This window comes from Agelaius tricolor, unplaced genomic scaffold (assembly GCF_023055355.1).
Source record: "Agelaius tricolor isolate 1412-34295 unplaced genomic scaffold, bAgeTri1.0.p SCAF_53, whole genome shotgun sequence".
Lineage (NCBI taxonomy): Eukaryota > Metazoa > Chordata > Aves > Passeriformes > Icteridae > Agelaius > Agelaius tricolor.
The window spans coordinates 2,185,003-2,201,830 of record NW_027269313.1 but is presented as its reverse complement, the minus strand read 5'-3'; the positions used below and the strand labels follow the sequence as shown (position 1 = coordinate 2,201,830).

Here is a 16,828-nt window from a genome sequence, read left to right as displayed (position 1 = left end):
GTATTTTTAAAAAATGGTTATGCAGACTATTGCAGTGATTGCTGATACACTTTTTTAGTGAAGAGTAAAATGATTTATTAGAGAAAGGATTACTAGCTGATTTTGAGTTTTGGATGTCTGAGAATTGATTGCTTAAATACATATCTAAATACAGGGGGCGGTTCTGCACATATTATGGCTTTTTTATGTATTCGTGAAAGAGTTGATAGAAAAAGTATTGCAATATAAAAAACTTTATAGCTGTGTTTGAAACATCACTGTAAACAAGATGCAGAACTAGTTACAGAGCTTAAATGTTCATTGTTGTGCCTTTTATAGCATAGAAATAGAAAGCAGTAGTTAGCTATAAAAGAGATTGCTTAGGGTAAAACACAAGAAATGTCTTACAACATAAGTGAATTTTCTATTTGAATGGCTTGGAGATTTTGTTGGTGTCAACCCTCTCATCTGGAATTCCCATATAGAAGTTGATAGAAGTATGCGTTTAAAAATATTAAGGACCATTGAAAACTCTATTCACATGTGACATGGGTTATTACTTAGGTCTTAATTTGCGAGTTTACATTTTGGAATTTGACAATTTAACTGCTGTCCTTGTTATATCCAGCCTTGCTGTCAAAGGATCTAGCAGTTGTGCACTTAAGTTTTAGGTGAAGTTTTGCTGGCTAAAATATAATAAAATCAACAGAAAGCCTGTTTTAAAGACAGATAAAAATATTGTAATTGCTTATGATTTTCGAGATTGTGATTTTTATGTTTCTAGCAGTGTAATTCTGATAATGTTTTGCGTTTAACTACTCAAATAACCTAGCATCATAAATAAAAAAATAAGTAAATGGGAGAGAGATAAATTGTAGTACACCTCAGAAAGAATGATGAAAAACAAATGGATGAAGCAACATCAGAGATTATATGGTCACCACAAGAAAAATTACAAATTTACAGCTTCTCTCTGCGCTTAAGTAAATTAAATAGTACTTTTGGATGTGGTCAAACCTGTAAAATTGATTGAAATGGAATGGAAAAAAACACTGGGAGTTGGAAAGATGTCCAAGAATAATATGCATCCACATGAAAAACACCTGGCTCTGTTGCCCTGTGAGGCTGCTGCCTGTGTGATGGGGTTAAAGTCTAATCTGAGCAGGCTCAAGCAGAGTGGAGTCTGCCTCCTACCCACCTCTTCACACTGTTCTGGATGTTTCCTGTTTTCTGTACTCTGCAGTCTTGCTTAACCATCTCAAAGTCCAGCTTGTTCATCCCTATCTAATCAGAGGTATTGTTTATTAAGTGGTTTGTTTTCCCCAGTCACCTACAGCCCTCACCCCCAATATGAAGAGCCTGGCTGGTTAACCCCACTGGAAGAAATGCCCCTCTATTTTTGGCTCCACAGCAGAGTCTGCGGACAAGGTACAGCAGGTGGGCTGGGGGGTGTTGGACAGAACAGACTCAAACCACCAAGGAGAATGCAGAAGGAAGGGTTTACTTTGTTCTGCATTCTGTGCAGCTTAAAGCTGGGCTGCAACAAGCATCATGACCTGGAATGAAAAACAGGCAAGCACACAACACTGCTGTTATCAAAACACAGATCTTTGCACTAATTTAAATAGTGGGTATATTAAACAAGTATACAACTTTAAACTGAGCTGCCTGCAGCAACTTTCCTGGGCTGTGAGAAACAGCTGTAACAGGACATGAAGGTAAATGCTGTAATGACACTGGTCTCTGTGCCTTTCCGTTGACATTTTTTTTTAAATAAAGCAAGAAGGCAAACACCTGGGTTCTATAAAGGGAGACATTTAACTATTTATTACCTGTTTATCTGAGCAGCACATGGTACCCCAAAAAAGCACAATTAGGTGCTTTTAATGCATGTTAATATTTGCATTGTTTGCAAAATACAAACCACAGCAGATGTCTGAACTGGACGAGCTTGCTGAAAAGACCATTTGTAGATGTGGTTTCTGTCCAGGAACACTGGACACCGAGGCAGAAATTCTAAGATAAAGTAGGCACAGCTGCCCAGAGGCTTAGAAACAGAACAATAAAACGTAACTCATCAACATTTAAAAATCACTGTCATTCCTAGCTACCTAGCCATCAACATGGCATTCCTAGGTTGCCATGAAGAACAAAGTCATGGGAAGGGACACTGATGTTGACCCTTAGCCTGTAGGTACATGGATAAACTGGCTAATGGGGTGGATTCTCCCAAAGCTGTCAGGACAGATAATCAGTGGAAATGAAGTTACTCCAGAATGGAGACATGCAGTGAAGAAGCACAGACCATGGAGTACCTAATTCTCCATGCATTTTTGGCAAGTTTGTGTTTTACTGAAGATTATTCAGAGCCACATGTTGGGCCCTGCCATCTGCTGAATTCAGATACGATGTCTGTAAAGCTGGTGTGAAAATACACAAAATGAAACTCTGACTTTGGGAGAGAAACTGCCAATGCCTTTGTAACTACAACTGTCTCTCACAGAAAATTACCTTTTTTATTTTGTGAAATATATACCCTCTCTATACAAAAGTAAGCCAAGTTTAAATTTCAGCACTCAGAGCTTGATTTTACCTCAGGTCCCTGTTAAAATGCCTCAATTTTGATTGGAGAAGGGCCTGAGAAACCTGGTCTAATAAGACCTGCTTTGAGTGGGGCTGGATTAAAATTATAGCATCTGTGCCAATGCATGAACATAGGAGTAACTTTCTTTGTCAAATATGGTAAGGAAAGATGGATCAGCCAATCAGGAAAACAAACAGTGGGAAACAGAAAGAAGATACTATTAATAGAGTCTTTATAGAAAGGTTATTTATTTTGTGGAAAGTTTGCTTGTAAATAAATTTGGTTTCAAAAACCCAGAAAACAAAAACCAACCAACCAAAAAAACACCAAAACCAAAAAGAAAAAAAAAAAAACAAAAACAAAAACAAAAACAAACAAATTTTAAAAATCCCCAAAAAAACACCCTACCAAACAATTCAGCCTGTATCCAGACAAATTGCTGCTGAAATACCCAATCTGGTGATTCACAGCTCCTCACCACAGGAAGGATGGCTTTTCTCTCTTCAAATGCAGTGCCTTCTTAGTACAACATTGATACCTACTGGAGTTAGAGAATCCTCTTGGGCTTCTAATCTAGTGGAGACCTGTCAGTTTATGCCCTGTGCCTGCATCATGCTTATGTTGGATACACTTTGAAACTGAATGTAGTTTTTGTTAATAACTCCCCCGAACTGTCTTGGACAATAAAGCCTTGGGTCCTGCTGTTGGCCTATCAAGAAAGACTCCTCTTGTGCAAGCAGCAGCTTCTGCATTGAAGAAGTCTCCAAACTATTGGGAATGAACCTATACCCAAGCAAATCCATACTGTTTGTTTCAAAAATAGCCACTAAGCTTGTTTTAAAGTGAAAGAAAACAAGCTCTTAAGGCCACATTTCAGGGAGCTAATACCATGCTTTGAACTTCTGTAGTCTGAGATGGGGCAGCTCAGCTCCCCTCCCCTCACGGAAAAGAGAGGGAAAAGGCTTTTGGGTGTTTGAATACTGCATTTTTAGCCTGAACTGCAGAACAAAATCCAACAGGAATTAAGAATTCACATTAGCCTCCCATACTCTGTTCTGAGGGTGATGTGCACTTCTCTGACTTCTAATTTCTAGTAAAACATGCAGCACAGAAAAGAGAAAGAAGATTCAATCCGCTTCTGGGAGATTGGAAGGCAGCCGCAGGAGCCCTTTCCTGGGATGCCCCATTGGCAGGGTGGGCACTGTGCAAGTACCTGAGTAACTCAGAACAGCTTCATGAGGCTCAGCAAAGCAGCACCTCTGTTGTGAAGGTGAGTTGTGCACTTTAGGAAATTGTCCCAGAAGGACGTAAAGAATTTCTTAACCTGCTTCTTGCACAAAGGACTGGTTTATGTGAAACTCTCACACTGGCAAGTTCAAGCCCTGGGCCCTCTGCACATTGTTTGGTCTTGCAGTCAAATTCTGTCATCTCTTATGCCATGAAAATTATCTTCTGGCTTAGAAGGGATGCCTCAAATTCATGTTCTTAATTTCCAGCTATGAGGCTCAGTGAAATTATTGACCTCTCCTGGACTTTTGAAACGTCAAATTAAGTACTACTGGACAAACAGGAAAATAACTTTGAGACAAATGGATAAATCATTTCCTCACAACAAAACATTTATTAACTGGATACAGCTTCTTTCTTGCTTGCTTGCTTGCTTTCTTGCTTGCTTGCTTGCTTGCTTGCTTTCCCCTCTTCCTTTTTCCATTGTCTGTTCCATTTCTTGCTGTGAGATTTTCTTTGCAAGAATGAATATGAATGGAAAGAACAGAACACTGTCCTGGATTTTTACAGTCTAAGGACATAAAAGAGAGAAGAGCAAGCACTGAAACATTCACAGCTGAAGATCCAGAAACCAGTTGTATGTGCAGGCACTTGGTGGAATAAATACACAGTGACACTCAAATCCTGATACCCAAACCCCACTGCAGTGAAGCCAGAGGAGAGGTTTGCCCACCTGCCATGCCACTGTGTGACTACCTTGGCATCTCCAGGGCTTCCAGTGGCTGGGAACAAAATGTCGTTTTGCCTGTGCCATTTTCCTGGTGTCCTCTGCCAGGAGGCTTAAAGGCCAGGCCTTTGGAATGGCATGGAACCCACAAGCAGTTTTTACTCACTCTAATTTCCAAAGATTTTCTGAAGGTATCCAGCTGATTACTGGAGAGCAAAGCACTGGTGTCATGCTATTTCTCAGCTAACCTGCACTGTGCCTTTGTGCTGTGTAATAGATGCCCACCGTGCTGACAGAGGGAGGCTTGCCATTTTCTTTGGTTTCATCTCTCAACAGCTTTAGGTATTTCTCACCTACAATCATACTTGTTAAAGCTTAAGGCATAAATCACCTGGGAGAGAGCTGGGACAAGAAAATTCAAAGCAGAGCCCGTTCGTTACGAAAAAGAAAAAACAAAATAACCCCCACTGATTAAATTCAACAAAAAATAATTTCTTGGTTCATTCCAAAGCAAGGAACATGGTTTTTAAAATAGCTCAACCAAATGCCACCTTGAAATGAATTTGATTCAAAGCTAACTAAAGCCAAAGTAGGCTTTTCATCAGATATATCCAATTTTTGCCGGCTTTCTTTCAGTATGAGGTCTCTTGTCATCTGCAAGGTTTTCTATTTAACTGTGCTCACAGCCCTGGTGCAAAGTACCTCTCCCAGATGCCTAACAACCAGGAGACATGGTCACTGTCAGAGTGGCCCCTTGATGTGCTGTGCTATTGTTGCTTGCTCTTGTGAACAGCTGTCTTTGTTTCCCACAGGTATTTTGTTTTCTGCCAGGAGCAGTGAATGAACCACTCCAGCTGAGCTGTGAATTACAGCTCCAGAATGAACAAGGATCCTGCAAAACAACAGCATCTGATCGAATCTTTCCTTTGCCTCTCTGCTGAGGGAAAGTCAAGGTAAATTAATGTTGAATGTCTAAGTTCACTCAATGGCTGACAAGACCTCTTTTAATGGATCCAGTACAATGAGTGATGATCCCGACCAACACAGCAAACATTGTGTACAATGTGCGTTGTGTATCAATGAAAATGTGCCTTTGTGGCCCATCTGTGTGACACCAGTGGCTGTGATTCTGTTTTCCTATCCCTACTTTCAGAGGTGACCTTTAATGAAGCAGAGAGGTTTTGTTGTTAAGAGCCTCTGGTTGAAGCAAAAGAAGTGGGAATGGTGGAGGTGCAGATAGGAAGACAGTAGCTAAAGAGACTTCAAAACTTTGAAGAATCTAGGCAGAATTTGTGGGAAAGTTCCTGCAAACCACTTCTGCTTTTGAAGGGTCTGCTCAAAACCACAGCTTTGGAACAGAGACAGGTCAGAGATGAGACCTTAGTAAGGATGGGGAAATAAGGCCTTCCCCTCCTCATTAGCTTAAATTTGAAACATTCACTTTGTCCAACATTTCTGCTGCCCTTAGGTGAGAGGATTTTTGTAACCACTGTCCAGGAAGAGTAGGCAGGAAAGCCATGCTTGTTGGTGTGAGAGTTTTTCTTTGGGAATGGCTAAGGAGAGTGAGCTGGAATCCTCCACTTCCCTCCCAGGTGTTGCATGGTGATGCATTAGTTCCAAGTTCATATTAAACAGGGTCTCTGTGAACAAAAGCTGATTTTTTAAGAAAACTTGTACTTTTAGAGAGAGTTATTTTTGCCCATGAGGAGACAAGCAGCACAGACTCCAAGTCTGCACACTGTCCATGTGCCCCATGGCGAGTGCGCTGGGTGCTGTTGTGTGGCAGGGCAGGAGCAGCTCACAACAGTTTCGGGTCGCTGTTCATTCGGAGGCTGGAGTACATCCCCACGTGCCGCACCAGGTTGGGCTCCACCACGAAGGCGTTCTCGCCCTTGCCCCGCAGCAGCGAGTAGAGGGCGGTGTCCTTGGCAAAGCCCCGGCGGCAGCGCAGCCCCCGCAGGTATCCTGAGGCCCGGCGGGCAGAGGCAGCGGGGAAGAGCATGGCGGGCGTGCAGCACTCGCTGGCCGGCGCCACGTTGTAGAGCGCGGGGTGCAGGCGGCGCAGCTCCAGCCCGTAGTGCCGCCCCACCAGCTCCGACAGGGCCATGCTGTACAGGGCAAAGAACGCCACCAGGCACCAGCCAGGGCCTGCCCGCCCCGCGGCCCAGCAGTATGCGCAGCTCAGCACCGGCCCCAGGAACATGCCCAGGCCCAGCCACTCCAGGATCCTCATGGGCTCAGGGTTGATGTAGCGCTGGAGCCTCTCGGGATGGTACAGCTTGAAGTAGAGAGCATCTCTGAGGTAGGGCTTGGAGAACCGGGCCGAGAAGAGGTGCTGCAAGACAGAAAATATCTCCTCCTCTGGCACAGCATCATCTTCCACAAGAAGGATGTACTCTGGGCTGTACATCAACAGTGACTGCTCCAGGCAGAAGACATAGTCCTGCTTCTCCTTCTCGAACTGGTTCAGGCTGGGGTCAGGATTCTCTCCAGTTCTGTCACGACTGACCGTAGGAAAGAGGCTGCTCAGCAGCCTGACATCCTGATGGCTGCTGGGGTCTGACTCCACATTACAGAGGAGCATGCGGTGGCTCTGGCAACGTGCCCCACATTTCTGGAGGAGGCGGTGGAAGTGGGAGGCCACTTGCAAGACGTAGTGGAAATCATTCTGCCTCTGCACAGTGATAATGGTGATCAGCAGCAAGGGCTGGAAGGCGTCACTGCTGGAGGCCTCGGAGGCGTTTGGCATCTGCATCTTCTCAAAGTAATGGAGAGCATCCTGGCCCTCCTGCTGGTTCTGCTCCAGGAACTCCCGGCTCATGGGGTTCAGGTGCCAGCGCCGCAGGTAGAAGTAAGAGTGCAGGAGCCGGTGGCAGATCAAAGGTGCCAGCACACCAAAAGTCACCACAGTCAGGGTGAGGAGATGGATGAAAGGGCTGGACCAACGGCACCACTTCCCACAGAGCTGCCAGGCTCGGTGGAACATAACTGCTGCAGAAAGAGGGCACTCCCGCACTGCTCATGCCCTCAATCCTTCACTTTCAATGCATCCTTCTCCCTGGACTTCAGGATAACATTGGGGCCACTGCTGCCAAACCTGCACAGGTTGTCCAAGCCCAGAAAGGAAGAAAAAAGGATGGTTAGTGAATAGGAACTGACAGAGAAAACAGAAAACAGGGGACTAGTCTCTGAGTAAGCTAAAATACAAGGCCCTGTGTAATCCCTTATGGTGGAGGCATCACAGCATAGTCCTGGGACATTGAGGACAGATGAGCCAAACTCAATTTCCAGCAAAGAACCCCTAAGGCTTTTTTAGCACATAGGAACTCTGATCTAACCAAGCTCAAAAGGACTTTGTGTGTTTGTTACTGTGCTTCAAACATGTAACAACAGGCAGGGGGGATGCAGGATGTGTGGAAATCCCCTTCTGTTAAAGGTTAGGTACCCCTTTCTGGTGACAGTGACATAATAATGTTTAGATCACAGCCACGAGGCAAAGCCAGAATTCTTGTATCTTAGTCTAGCATATATTGGAGAGAAAAACTTTTACCACTTTGGAGACATAGATGCTTCCCTCCTGCTGCTCACACACTTCCAAATGTGGTTTTTTTCACTCTCCTCCCTGAAATGTAAAGCCATATAACAAAGACACCAATTTACTTCACTAAGGGCCTGTGTATGCTAAGGGTAATGTGTGTGCCTGTTTCTCTCAGATGTCTCCTCCTAACTAGATCCTGTGAGATACATGGGCACAGCAACATGAACATGTTGTAATTGAGCCATTGACTCCTTATCTAAAAGTACACAATTTAGAAGTATATGCCTTCAATTTTAAACTGAAGTAGTCACATAAATATGTAATATTTTTTGTATACACATTCACTTTAAGCAAATATCCACCTTCACCAAAGTTAGATTTTTCCATATCTGCTTCTCTGGCTGCCTTGAAGACCTCACAGCCTGGCTGACAAAAGCTTACCCAAAATCATGGCAGTTAGGTTGTTCAGATGAATTCTCTTTTGTCAGTAATCTCACTTTTAATCTGTTGTCTCATTCTCCCTTTAAGTTCCTATTCCCTCTCCCTAAGAACTGAGGTACTCATGTTCCCCTCACTGAGATGACTGAACATGCACTGAGTGTTCAGTGCAGAGTTTCTCCAATTTTTACCCTTTTGCCTTCAGCAAGTTCTGATCATCAAATGGTAGTTCAATCAAATGTTATTCTTTGTCCTTTTCTACACTGTCATTTGAAGCAGCCTAAGCAAAGTTGGGTAGATGGAAAAAATCATGGCTTTTCTCCTCTGTCTCAGAAAAATGGATCTTGTATAAGAAGAGACTTGGAGGACATGGAGCAAGGTCTGGCTTTGGGGATACTTCAGAATTGCCTTCTTTACAGAGGTCACAGATTTGCTGGTTTTTCCCATTAGGAGAACCTTTTCCTCTTGCCATATGGGAATGTGACAACCATCTATGAAAGGCCTTTTAACAAGATTAATGCAAAATATACCAGAGTTATTCCAAATACTTGTTAGTGAACAGGCAGTTCATGCTGTGAGATCTCAAACCATCCTTACATAGATTGTGGCATCTTTGTGGCACAATCACAAGTGTTTGTGCACTCTTAGGGCTCAAGACAAGATTTAGAGTAATTAAATTCGAGAACAAATTTACATCCTGATGCATGAGAATTTGCAGCTTCTTTCCATATAGCTTTCTTTTCCTGTCTTGTTACACAATCCTGTTGCAAAAATGCTGCATTGAATTGCATCAGTGAACCTTGTAAAGGCCTTAAAGGTGATGGCTGCACTTCAGCTGCTAGATCCAAGTGCTGAGGATTCAGGATGTGAAGACCTGAAATCCATCAGATGCAAAGTTCTGTCATTTAAATGCATTTATTCATCCAGAATCCTGGGCCTTCCAGCTAACCTGTCAAAAGCATTAAGAGAACACAAACATGCAGAATCATATTCTACAGCTCATGCTGTCGAGCCTTCTCTTGATACAAGCATCACTGTCCCTGAGCAAGCCTCCAAACTTGAAAGTGAGGGCCACAGGGGGAAAGGAAGATAGTAGGTAGTTTAGTTCTCAGGAAATAAAGCTTAATTTCCATCTTCCAGCTATGCTGAAACTCTGAGCTACAAAACCTATGAGCTGGCAATGAGATCTTGGGATATATATTGAAGTACTAGTAATAATTATTTGAGCGTTTCTTCATTAATAATTCTTGGAACAACCTGATTAAGTGAGTGGAATCTGGCAGGGAGTTTGAAACTAGCTGTTCTGTAAGGTCCCTTCAACCCAAACCATCCTATGATTCTATGATGATAACATTCACCCAAGGAAGACCTCCTTCCCTCACACCATCTTCTACTGAAGAGGGAAAAATGGTTGTGCTGTCCTCCCTAGTGGCCAGTAGAGCTGGGGGGGCTGCAGCCTCATGAGATGAATCAAACAAGTTCTCACTTGACATCCTGCTCTTCTGCTACCCTTGAACTTGTTCATGTCCCAGGTCCCTGCAGCTGGACTCACACTGAGTCCGGAGCCCGACAGTGCTGGCAAAGTGGTGTGGGGACTCCACCTGCTGGTGTCCCAGCTCCCGGCTCAAGGCAGGGTCGGTGAGGTGGTGCAGGTGAGCACCACCCTCTGTGGAGGTACCTCCTTTTCCAGCTTCCCCTGGAAAAGCACGCAGGACTGGAAGCCAGCCATGCAGCCATCCAATCACTGTTGTAATTCCAAGCATTATGACTTAACTCTGGCTTCACTTCACCAGTAACAGAATTCAAGATCTTAGAGCTCTTATTCTGCTCTGCAACTCAGGGAGCCTCAAGAAAACAGTAATCACACACAGACATGACTGCAACTCTTCACATCTTCCTCTGCTGCCTGAGCTGTTCAAACTCACATGGACAGACACACTGTCTGTTTGTCACTCTGTCTGGTAAGGAAAAGTCTGTTTTCACTGGGCAGTGAAATAACCACAGAGGCTAAAAATGGTCAGGAGTGTACTAAAGCAGGTCAAATACTGCAGTTAATGTGAAAAACAAGCTGAAAAATCAGAAGAGAGGGAAGAGACTGACCTCCTTCACACCTTCTTCTGTAACCTGGGAACCTGAGAGCTCAAAATATGGATTAATAAATTCTTACTTCTGCAGAGGTGAAGCTTGCTCATATCTGTAGGATTTGAATCCAGAGTTTCTGCTCAGGCTGTTTTCCAGCCATTAGGATGGTTCTGACTTCAGAGGAGACACTCCTTTCAGGAGCTCTTTGTACTGTCATTTTCAATTTTTTTCCCTTTCTAGGGGGAAAAACATCTTGTTTATTTTTCATGCAAGCATGCAAGTGGCATTTCAGACAGAAAAAAAAAAAAAGTTGTCTGAGGAGAAAAGGAAGAATCAGGTTTGGATTTTATAGTGCCTTAAAAACCCCCACTTTATTAAACCTGAATAATAACTACTTTGCAACCATATAAATACTTGCAATGGAGGCCACATTTACACATGTCCTGTGTAGAACTGAGCCATTGCTTAAACACTACTAGAACCTGTGGTGATATAAAGCTGTAATTTGGCTTGTTTCTTTTCTTGGATTCTCATTATGAAAATTCCTTCCAGAAACACCTAATTCCAAATCTATATCTTCATTAGTCCCCTAATTACTTGGCTGAATTAAACTGTTCAGGAAAACTCACCTCTTTGCACACCAAGGAGAGTAGAAAAATAATAATGTATTCTTTGGGGTGCAAAGCACTATCTGCTGTGCTTGTGCTTTAAAAGAGAAAGCTGATTTTCTGTCTGCTCCAAACTCCTCTCCACAGAGAGGTCTTCCTGGAACAAAGTTTCCTATATGTTTCAAAGCTGCAAATTTTTAGGTTCCTAGACAGAGAAACCATCTACCTTCTCCTTCCTGCACCATGAGACAGAGACAACTACTCCTGTACAATTACATTATTAAATTACTCTTTTTGGCCTATCTACACTTCTTCTCAGTGTCAGTGGGAAAAGCCATTTCTTTCCTAACATAAAAACAGCTGGATGAAGTCATTTGGTCAAAGCTATAGAGTCATCTCTCTAAAAAGGGATGAAAGAGGGAAACAAAGGCAGGCTCTTGGAAAATGTCATGGAAATGTCATGGGCTGTCACAGCCCCAACTAAGCCATAGCAGTGGTGGGAGTAATGGTGCTCACACAAGTGGTACTTTACACTTTTGATTCTATAGCAGCACCCAAGCTGAAACCTTTGAGTGAAAAGCTTTTCTACACCCCAGCCTAACACCATGCAGAAGAGCTGCCAGCTCAGGACCAGCTCCCCTGCTGATGAACCCTCTCTGGCAGAGACAAGGCCTTTGTGGTGCTGTGACAAACATCCTGCTTGAATCTGAGGAAGTCAATGAAAGCTTCCCAAGGAGCCATAGATATCTCCTGTAACATATGGGCATGCTGACAGGGACCGTACAGATATCCTCAAATTCCAAAACCTGAGGTCCCTGCCATGAGCTGATCCCTATTACTGGGCCAGATGGCTAGCTTTTCTCATCTGCAATTCCTCTTGTTTTTCTGACAGCTTTTTGTAGGTCAGGTGCCAGATAATATTCCTGCAATGTGTCAGGCCTCCCTTGACAACACCAGTGTCCAGCAGAAGCTAAGCATTCACAGATCTGATTGCTGTACTTCCATGCCAAACTGGGAGCTGGGCCCCCTAGAAAATACAAGCATCCCAGCAAGAGCTGCTAAAAAACATACAGAGGAACCTTAATGGTAAGAGACCAGTAGTTGTTATTTGATTGCATTTTACTGGCAGGTACCAAATATATCTCTCACCTCCTCAAGCACTGCTGAAAGCAATTGTTCTTTGCTTGCTCATAGATGATGAGTGGCATCTGTCATCATCAGATAAGCCAGGCAGAGATCAGGGTTGCTGCACTTAAGCTCTCAGCTCCCTTAGAACTTTTGTTTCTTATGATCTGTGTACTAAAGATGTAACACTGTCACAGTTAACAGATTAATGACAGCTTGAAGTGTAAGAGAAGCGGCTAGAGAGGGGTAGAGGACTTGGCCATTTGCAAAAATTATGTGGTGCATGAGATAGAAATTGAAGGCACTGCTGTCTGTTTTGATTTTCCATTCTTCAAGGCCTGTCAGTGAATGTACAGACCTTTTCTGTCCAAGGAGATGGAATTTAAGCACTATTGGAACAGTAAAAATGCACAAATATGCAGGGTGTAACTGTGACCAATTAGGTAACACAGGAAACTGCAGAGTTAAAACTTGAATGTAAATTTCATCATGGGCTGGCTTGCTATTCTCATCAGGCTGTGGTTAACTTTTACAGGTTGTTCATAAATCCCTAGAGATCCATGAAGCACAGTTTGAAAGCTACTGCACTAAGAAAGAGGGACATAGCTGTGGCAGGTGAATGACACTTGGCCCATTTTGTTTGAACTGAGAGGATAAGACTATGCCACTAGTGAAAGAGGCTGTGAACTCAATATATATTCACTACAGATTTTTCCCCAACTTCTGTCTTTTTTCTCATGTATATTGATTTTCCTCTGTCACATAAACAAGTATAGAGCCCATTTCACCTGGCTGCCTCCCTGCAGGGCAATCCCATGGGAAAGCAATGTTCCCTCTGCTGCTATCCAGCAGTCAGATCAGATGAAGTGGCAGTGGAGAGCAGCCTGAGAAGAGGTCTACAAGGTAATAGCTAAACACAGAGACTTAAGCCAATGACTTTGGAGAGCAGTATGTGATTTTGGTAGGTGTGACAGGGGGTTGAGCCCCAAGAGAACCAGGGCTTGTGATCACAAGAGTCTGTCTGTCTATAGAGGGACTCATCCACTCAGTCGTCCTGGTGCAGTGGCTTGTAGCAAACCCCCACAAAAATGTCACCTGTCCCTGTCCTCCCTTAATCCTGATTCATCATCTGTTGGACAGCTCCTCATCCATCCCTGGGCAGAGCTCCATTCACTCCAGCTGGTCGCTGGCATAGAGGGTGACCTCTCCTCATCTCCCCCCCCTGCCCTTGCTAAAGATTCTCTATCCTTCCATTCCACCACTGCAGTTTCAGGAGTCACCCCAGCACATTGCCATGATGCCAAGGAGCTGCCAGCCCTGCAGGTGTGCCTGTGACTCCAGCTCCCAGGATTCATTCCCCATGCCTTTGCACAGAGGCAGGTAAATTGGACTCTGATGAAGGCAAAGTAGTGACTGGAGTAGCTGGAATTCCTTTGTGCTGCCATTCGGGTGCCCTCCTGCTGATCTGCGATCCCTCCCCATGTTCTGGGCCTCTCTTGCTCGCCCTGTCTTTAAACTGAAATGCTTGAAGTTCCCATCCCACAGCAGCTTTAAATTAAGGCCCTTACCAACTTGGTAAGTCTGTCACTGGAATTCCCTCTCTGTGTCAGAAGGACCCCAGCAGTCTCAACAAGTTTCTGCAAGTACATCCTATGTATGTTCATGATATTTATATATCCAGCTATAGCTTTAGGTGTAGAAGTAAGTAGCAGAATCTAATCATGGTTTAAATCATTGTTGAAATCAGAAACTAAAACATGGTTCAATTACTGTTTCATTACAGCTTAATTATTAATTATTGTTAAATCATTGTTAAATTATAATTGAATTATTCCTTAATCACCATTTGCAACTTATTTATCGTTAAATATAATTTGATCATCATCTAATCATTAATAACACTTTTTTGTTATTCCCACAATGATGAATTCTCTTAAAAATTCACCTGTGCCAGAAGAGTTGTGGGTGTAAGAATGGAGGGAGAGAAAAGGAAACAGATGTGGTGATGGCTGCTAACACTGCAGATGTTGTAGCTTTACTGTTGTTTATGACTGTGAAGAATAAAGCACAGGAATAAGGAAATAGAATATTTGCGAACAAAGGTCTTTGATGACAAACCTGTAAATTTCCATTTGGGACTGGCCTATGTAACAATCAAAATGCAAAACTGTACAAGACAACAGCCAGAGTACTGTGATTCAAACTCTGAAAGAAAAATGTTTCATCATATTGATAAAAAGCATTTCTCTTTGAAGAGACTCTGTACTATTGTTAAACTACTGATTTCCCTGTATTCACCACTTGTGCCTGAGGAATATACACCCTCTTCCTCCCCTCCCCCCACAATGCAAGAACCAGAGTGTTTATCCTGCACAGGAAGGCGTGGTGAATGGTATGCCCTGGTTCTGGGGGATCCTGGTGATCTGCTTGAGCCCCAAGGGGAGAAAATGAGGTAAATGCAGGAGCTGAAAAATAATCTGTGGTACAATTAGTAACGCCCTTGTTGGACAGACAAGAAATCAGCTGATTTCACATGTGCAGGAGGGTGTTCCTCCTGGCTTTTGTGCTGGCAAACGCTTGCTGAACCTGATGTGCCCTAATGGTTGTACATAAATTATTTTCTCAGTGACTGCAGGGGAGAAGCCAGCCCAGGAACCTGTAGTGTACATCAGCATCGTTTCACGTTTTGCTGCATCACAGCACAACTGCAGATTTCCTCAGCAGCCTTTGATTCTAAATGTCAGCGACTTCGGCCATTGGGTTTCTTAGGTGCTCCTCGTTCCCTTCGGGAGAGCTGCCAGGTAGCACAAGGTGACCCGTAAAGCACTGGGATTAATGGCAGTTACCTCAGTGGGGATGGTCAAAGAGGAGAGGGCGTTCGTTAGATAAGAAAGGCTGATCCCACCTCCACTCTCTGCCCTCCTTGCAGATACACACGGAGGGCATTTCAGTGTGCCCAGTCCTCAGCTCCCTTGCCCAGATTTCAGACCAGAGAGATTCTGGCCACGCTTCTACCTCGGGCGAGGGCTCTTCCGGGTGGCACCAAGCTCAGGGCAGAAGCTGGCTGGCTTTTCCCCGTTCCCTTGAGAGTTCCACTCACCTCCCCTAAGGGAGGGGCCGTTTCTTGAGGCGCGGCCAGGCTCCGGCCACTTGTCCTCGCTCGTCACCATGTACAGGCATATCCCCGGAGCAAGCACAGAAACATCTCCACGATCCCTAGAGGGTTTCCACCTCCCTGCCGGCTCGGGTGCCGCAGCCACAGCGGCCAAGCCCAGCCCCGATAAGCAGTTGTGGCTGCTCATCAGCCATAACTTCGTGGCCCCCCTTTCCCCGTTCCCCCAGCCGGTTCCTCGGTGCACCGCCCGCCCTCTTATCCCCCGCAGGGGAAGAGGAAGCCTTCCCCCGGGACAGCGCGATCCCAGGGGGCCATTTCCCCGATCCGAGCGGGAGATTTACCCGATCCGCTGGGCAGCCCCGCACGGCCGCTCCCGCCTCCCTCCCTCCCGCAGCTCCGCTCCCGCCGGGGTCCTGCTCTCGGCGTGTGGCTCACTTCTCTTCCGCGAATTTCTCTCCTCCCTCTCGGGCGCTGAGGGTGGGATTAAAGGCATCAAAGACCAAACATGTGACTCCGCCAGCACGGGGATGCTCAAGGAAGGGGAAGGGGAGATGGCCGGAGGGGGTCACCGCACACCGGGGAGGGGACCGGTCCCTGGAAGCAGGTTCAGGAGTAAATCCCGAGTCCCAGGGAGACGGCCGGGGCGGTGGCGGCTGCGCAGCCGGAGGTCCTCATTCCTACTCTGCGATCCCCGAACGCTCCGCAGGGAGCGGCGGGACAGCCGTAGGGGCAGCGCAGCTCCCCGGCCCTCCCCAGCCACGGTGTCACATCTGCTCGGTGTCACCACGGCCGCGTGTCACTTTTAGTGGGTGTCACTTCTGGCGGGTGTCCCCTCTGCCCGATGTCACTTCTGCCAGGTGTCCCCGCCAGCTCCCGCGCCTCGGGGGCGCTGCCCTCCCCCGCTGGGACCTGCTGGATGCTCCGGAGCCCTCGCCTCCCTCCCGGGAGGGGAGACGATCACCGGGGTCCGCAAACTCGAGCAGAAAGTGTCAAGAGGCACCCGCAGGTTCTTTATGTGCGTGTCATCTCTGACAGGTAAAAGCTTTCTCAGCCTGCAGCGAAGTCTTCACAGGTGTATTGGCTGAAGTGGGGAGGCTCAGCAGCTACACAAAGATTTATATCAGCCTGTTCAGGATTCAGACATTTTATCAAACTGCCCCAAGACTGCCTCTGACCGGTTCACTTCCCCTCCTTCCCAGTGCTTTTCACTGTGTTCCACTTCCCTGTTCTTATATAGACACACACCCCTCAGCCCTGTGACCATAATACCTAATTAACTGATTACCTGAAAGATGCTTCAGGGAAAGTTCACTGTCTGCCATTGTAGGAACTCCTTGGGTTTGTGCCTGCAGCTCCAGAAAATGCAAGTGCACGTATTTGGGCTAAACTGTTTTCAGGCTCAGAC

At 45.3% G+C, this 16,828-nt stretch overlaps 1 protein-coding gene across 1 annotated transcript; it reads right to left on the bottom strand.

Annotated features, from left to right (window-relative positions):
- Window positions 1-1,460: 1,460 nt before the first annotated feature.
- PGAP4 (post-GPI attachment to proteins GalNAc transferase 4) lies at window positions 1,461-16,022 on the bottom strand. Its single transcript, XM_071455714.1, has 2 exons — window positions 15,765-16,022; window positions 1,461-7,614 (listed from the first exon to the last, which is right to left on the bottom strand). Exon 2 carries the CDS (start codon window positions 7,501-7,503, stop codon window positions 6,316-6,318), a length of 1,188 nt encoding a protein of 395 aa, XP_071311815.1. The 5' UTR covers window positions 7,504-7,614; window positions 15,765-16,022; the 3' UTR covers window positions 1,461-6,315.
- Window positions 16,023-16,828: the final 806 nt, after the last annotated feature.

Coding starts and splice junctions, on each gene's coding strand:
- PGAP4 (XM_071455714.1), bottom strand. CDS start 7,503: ATGTTCCACCGAGCCTGGCAGCTCTGTGGGAAGTGGTGCCGTTGGTCC.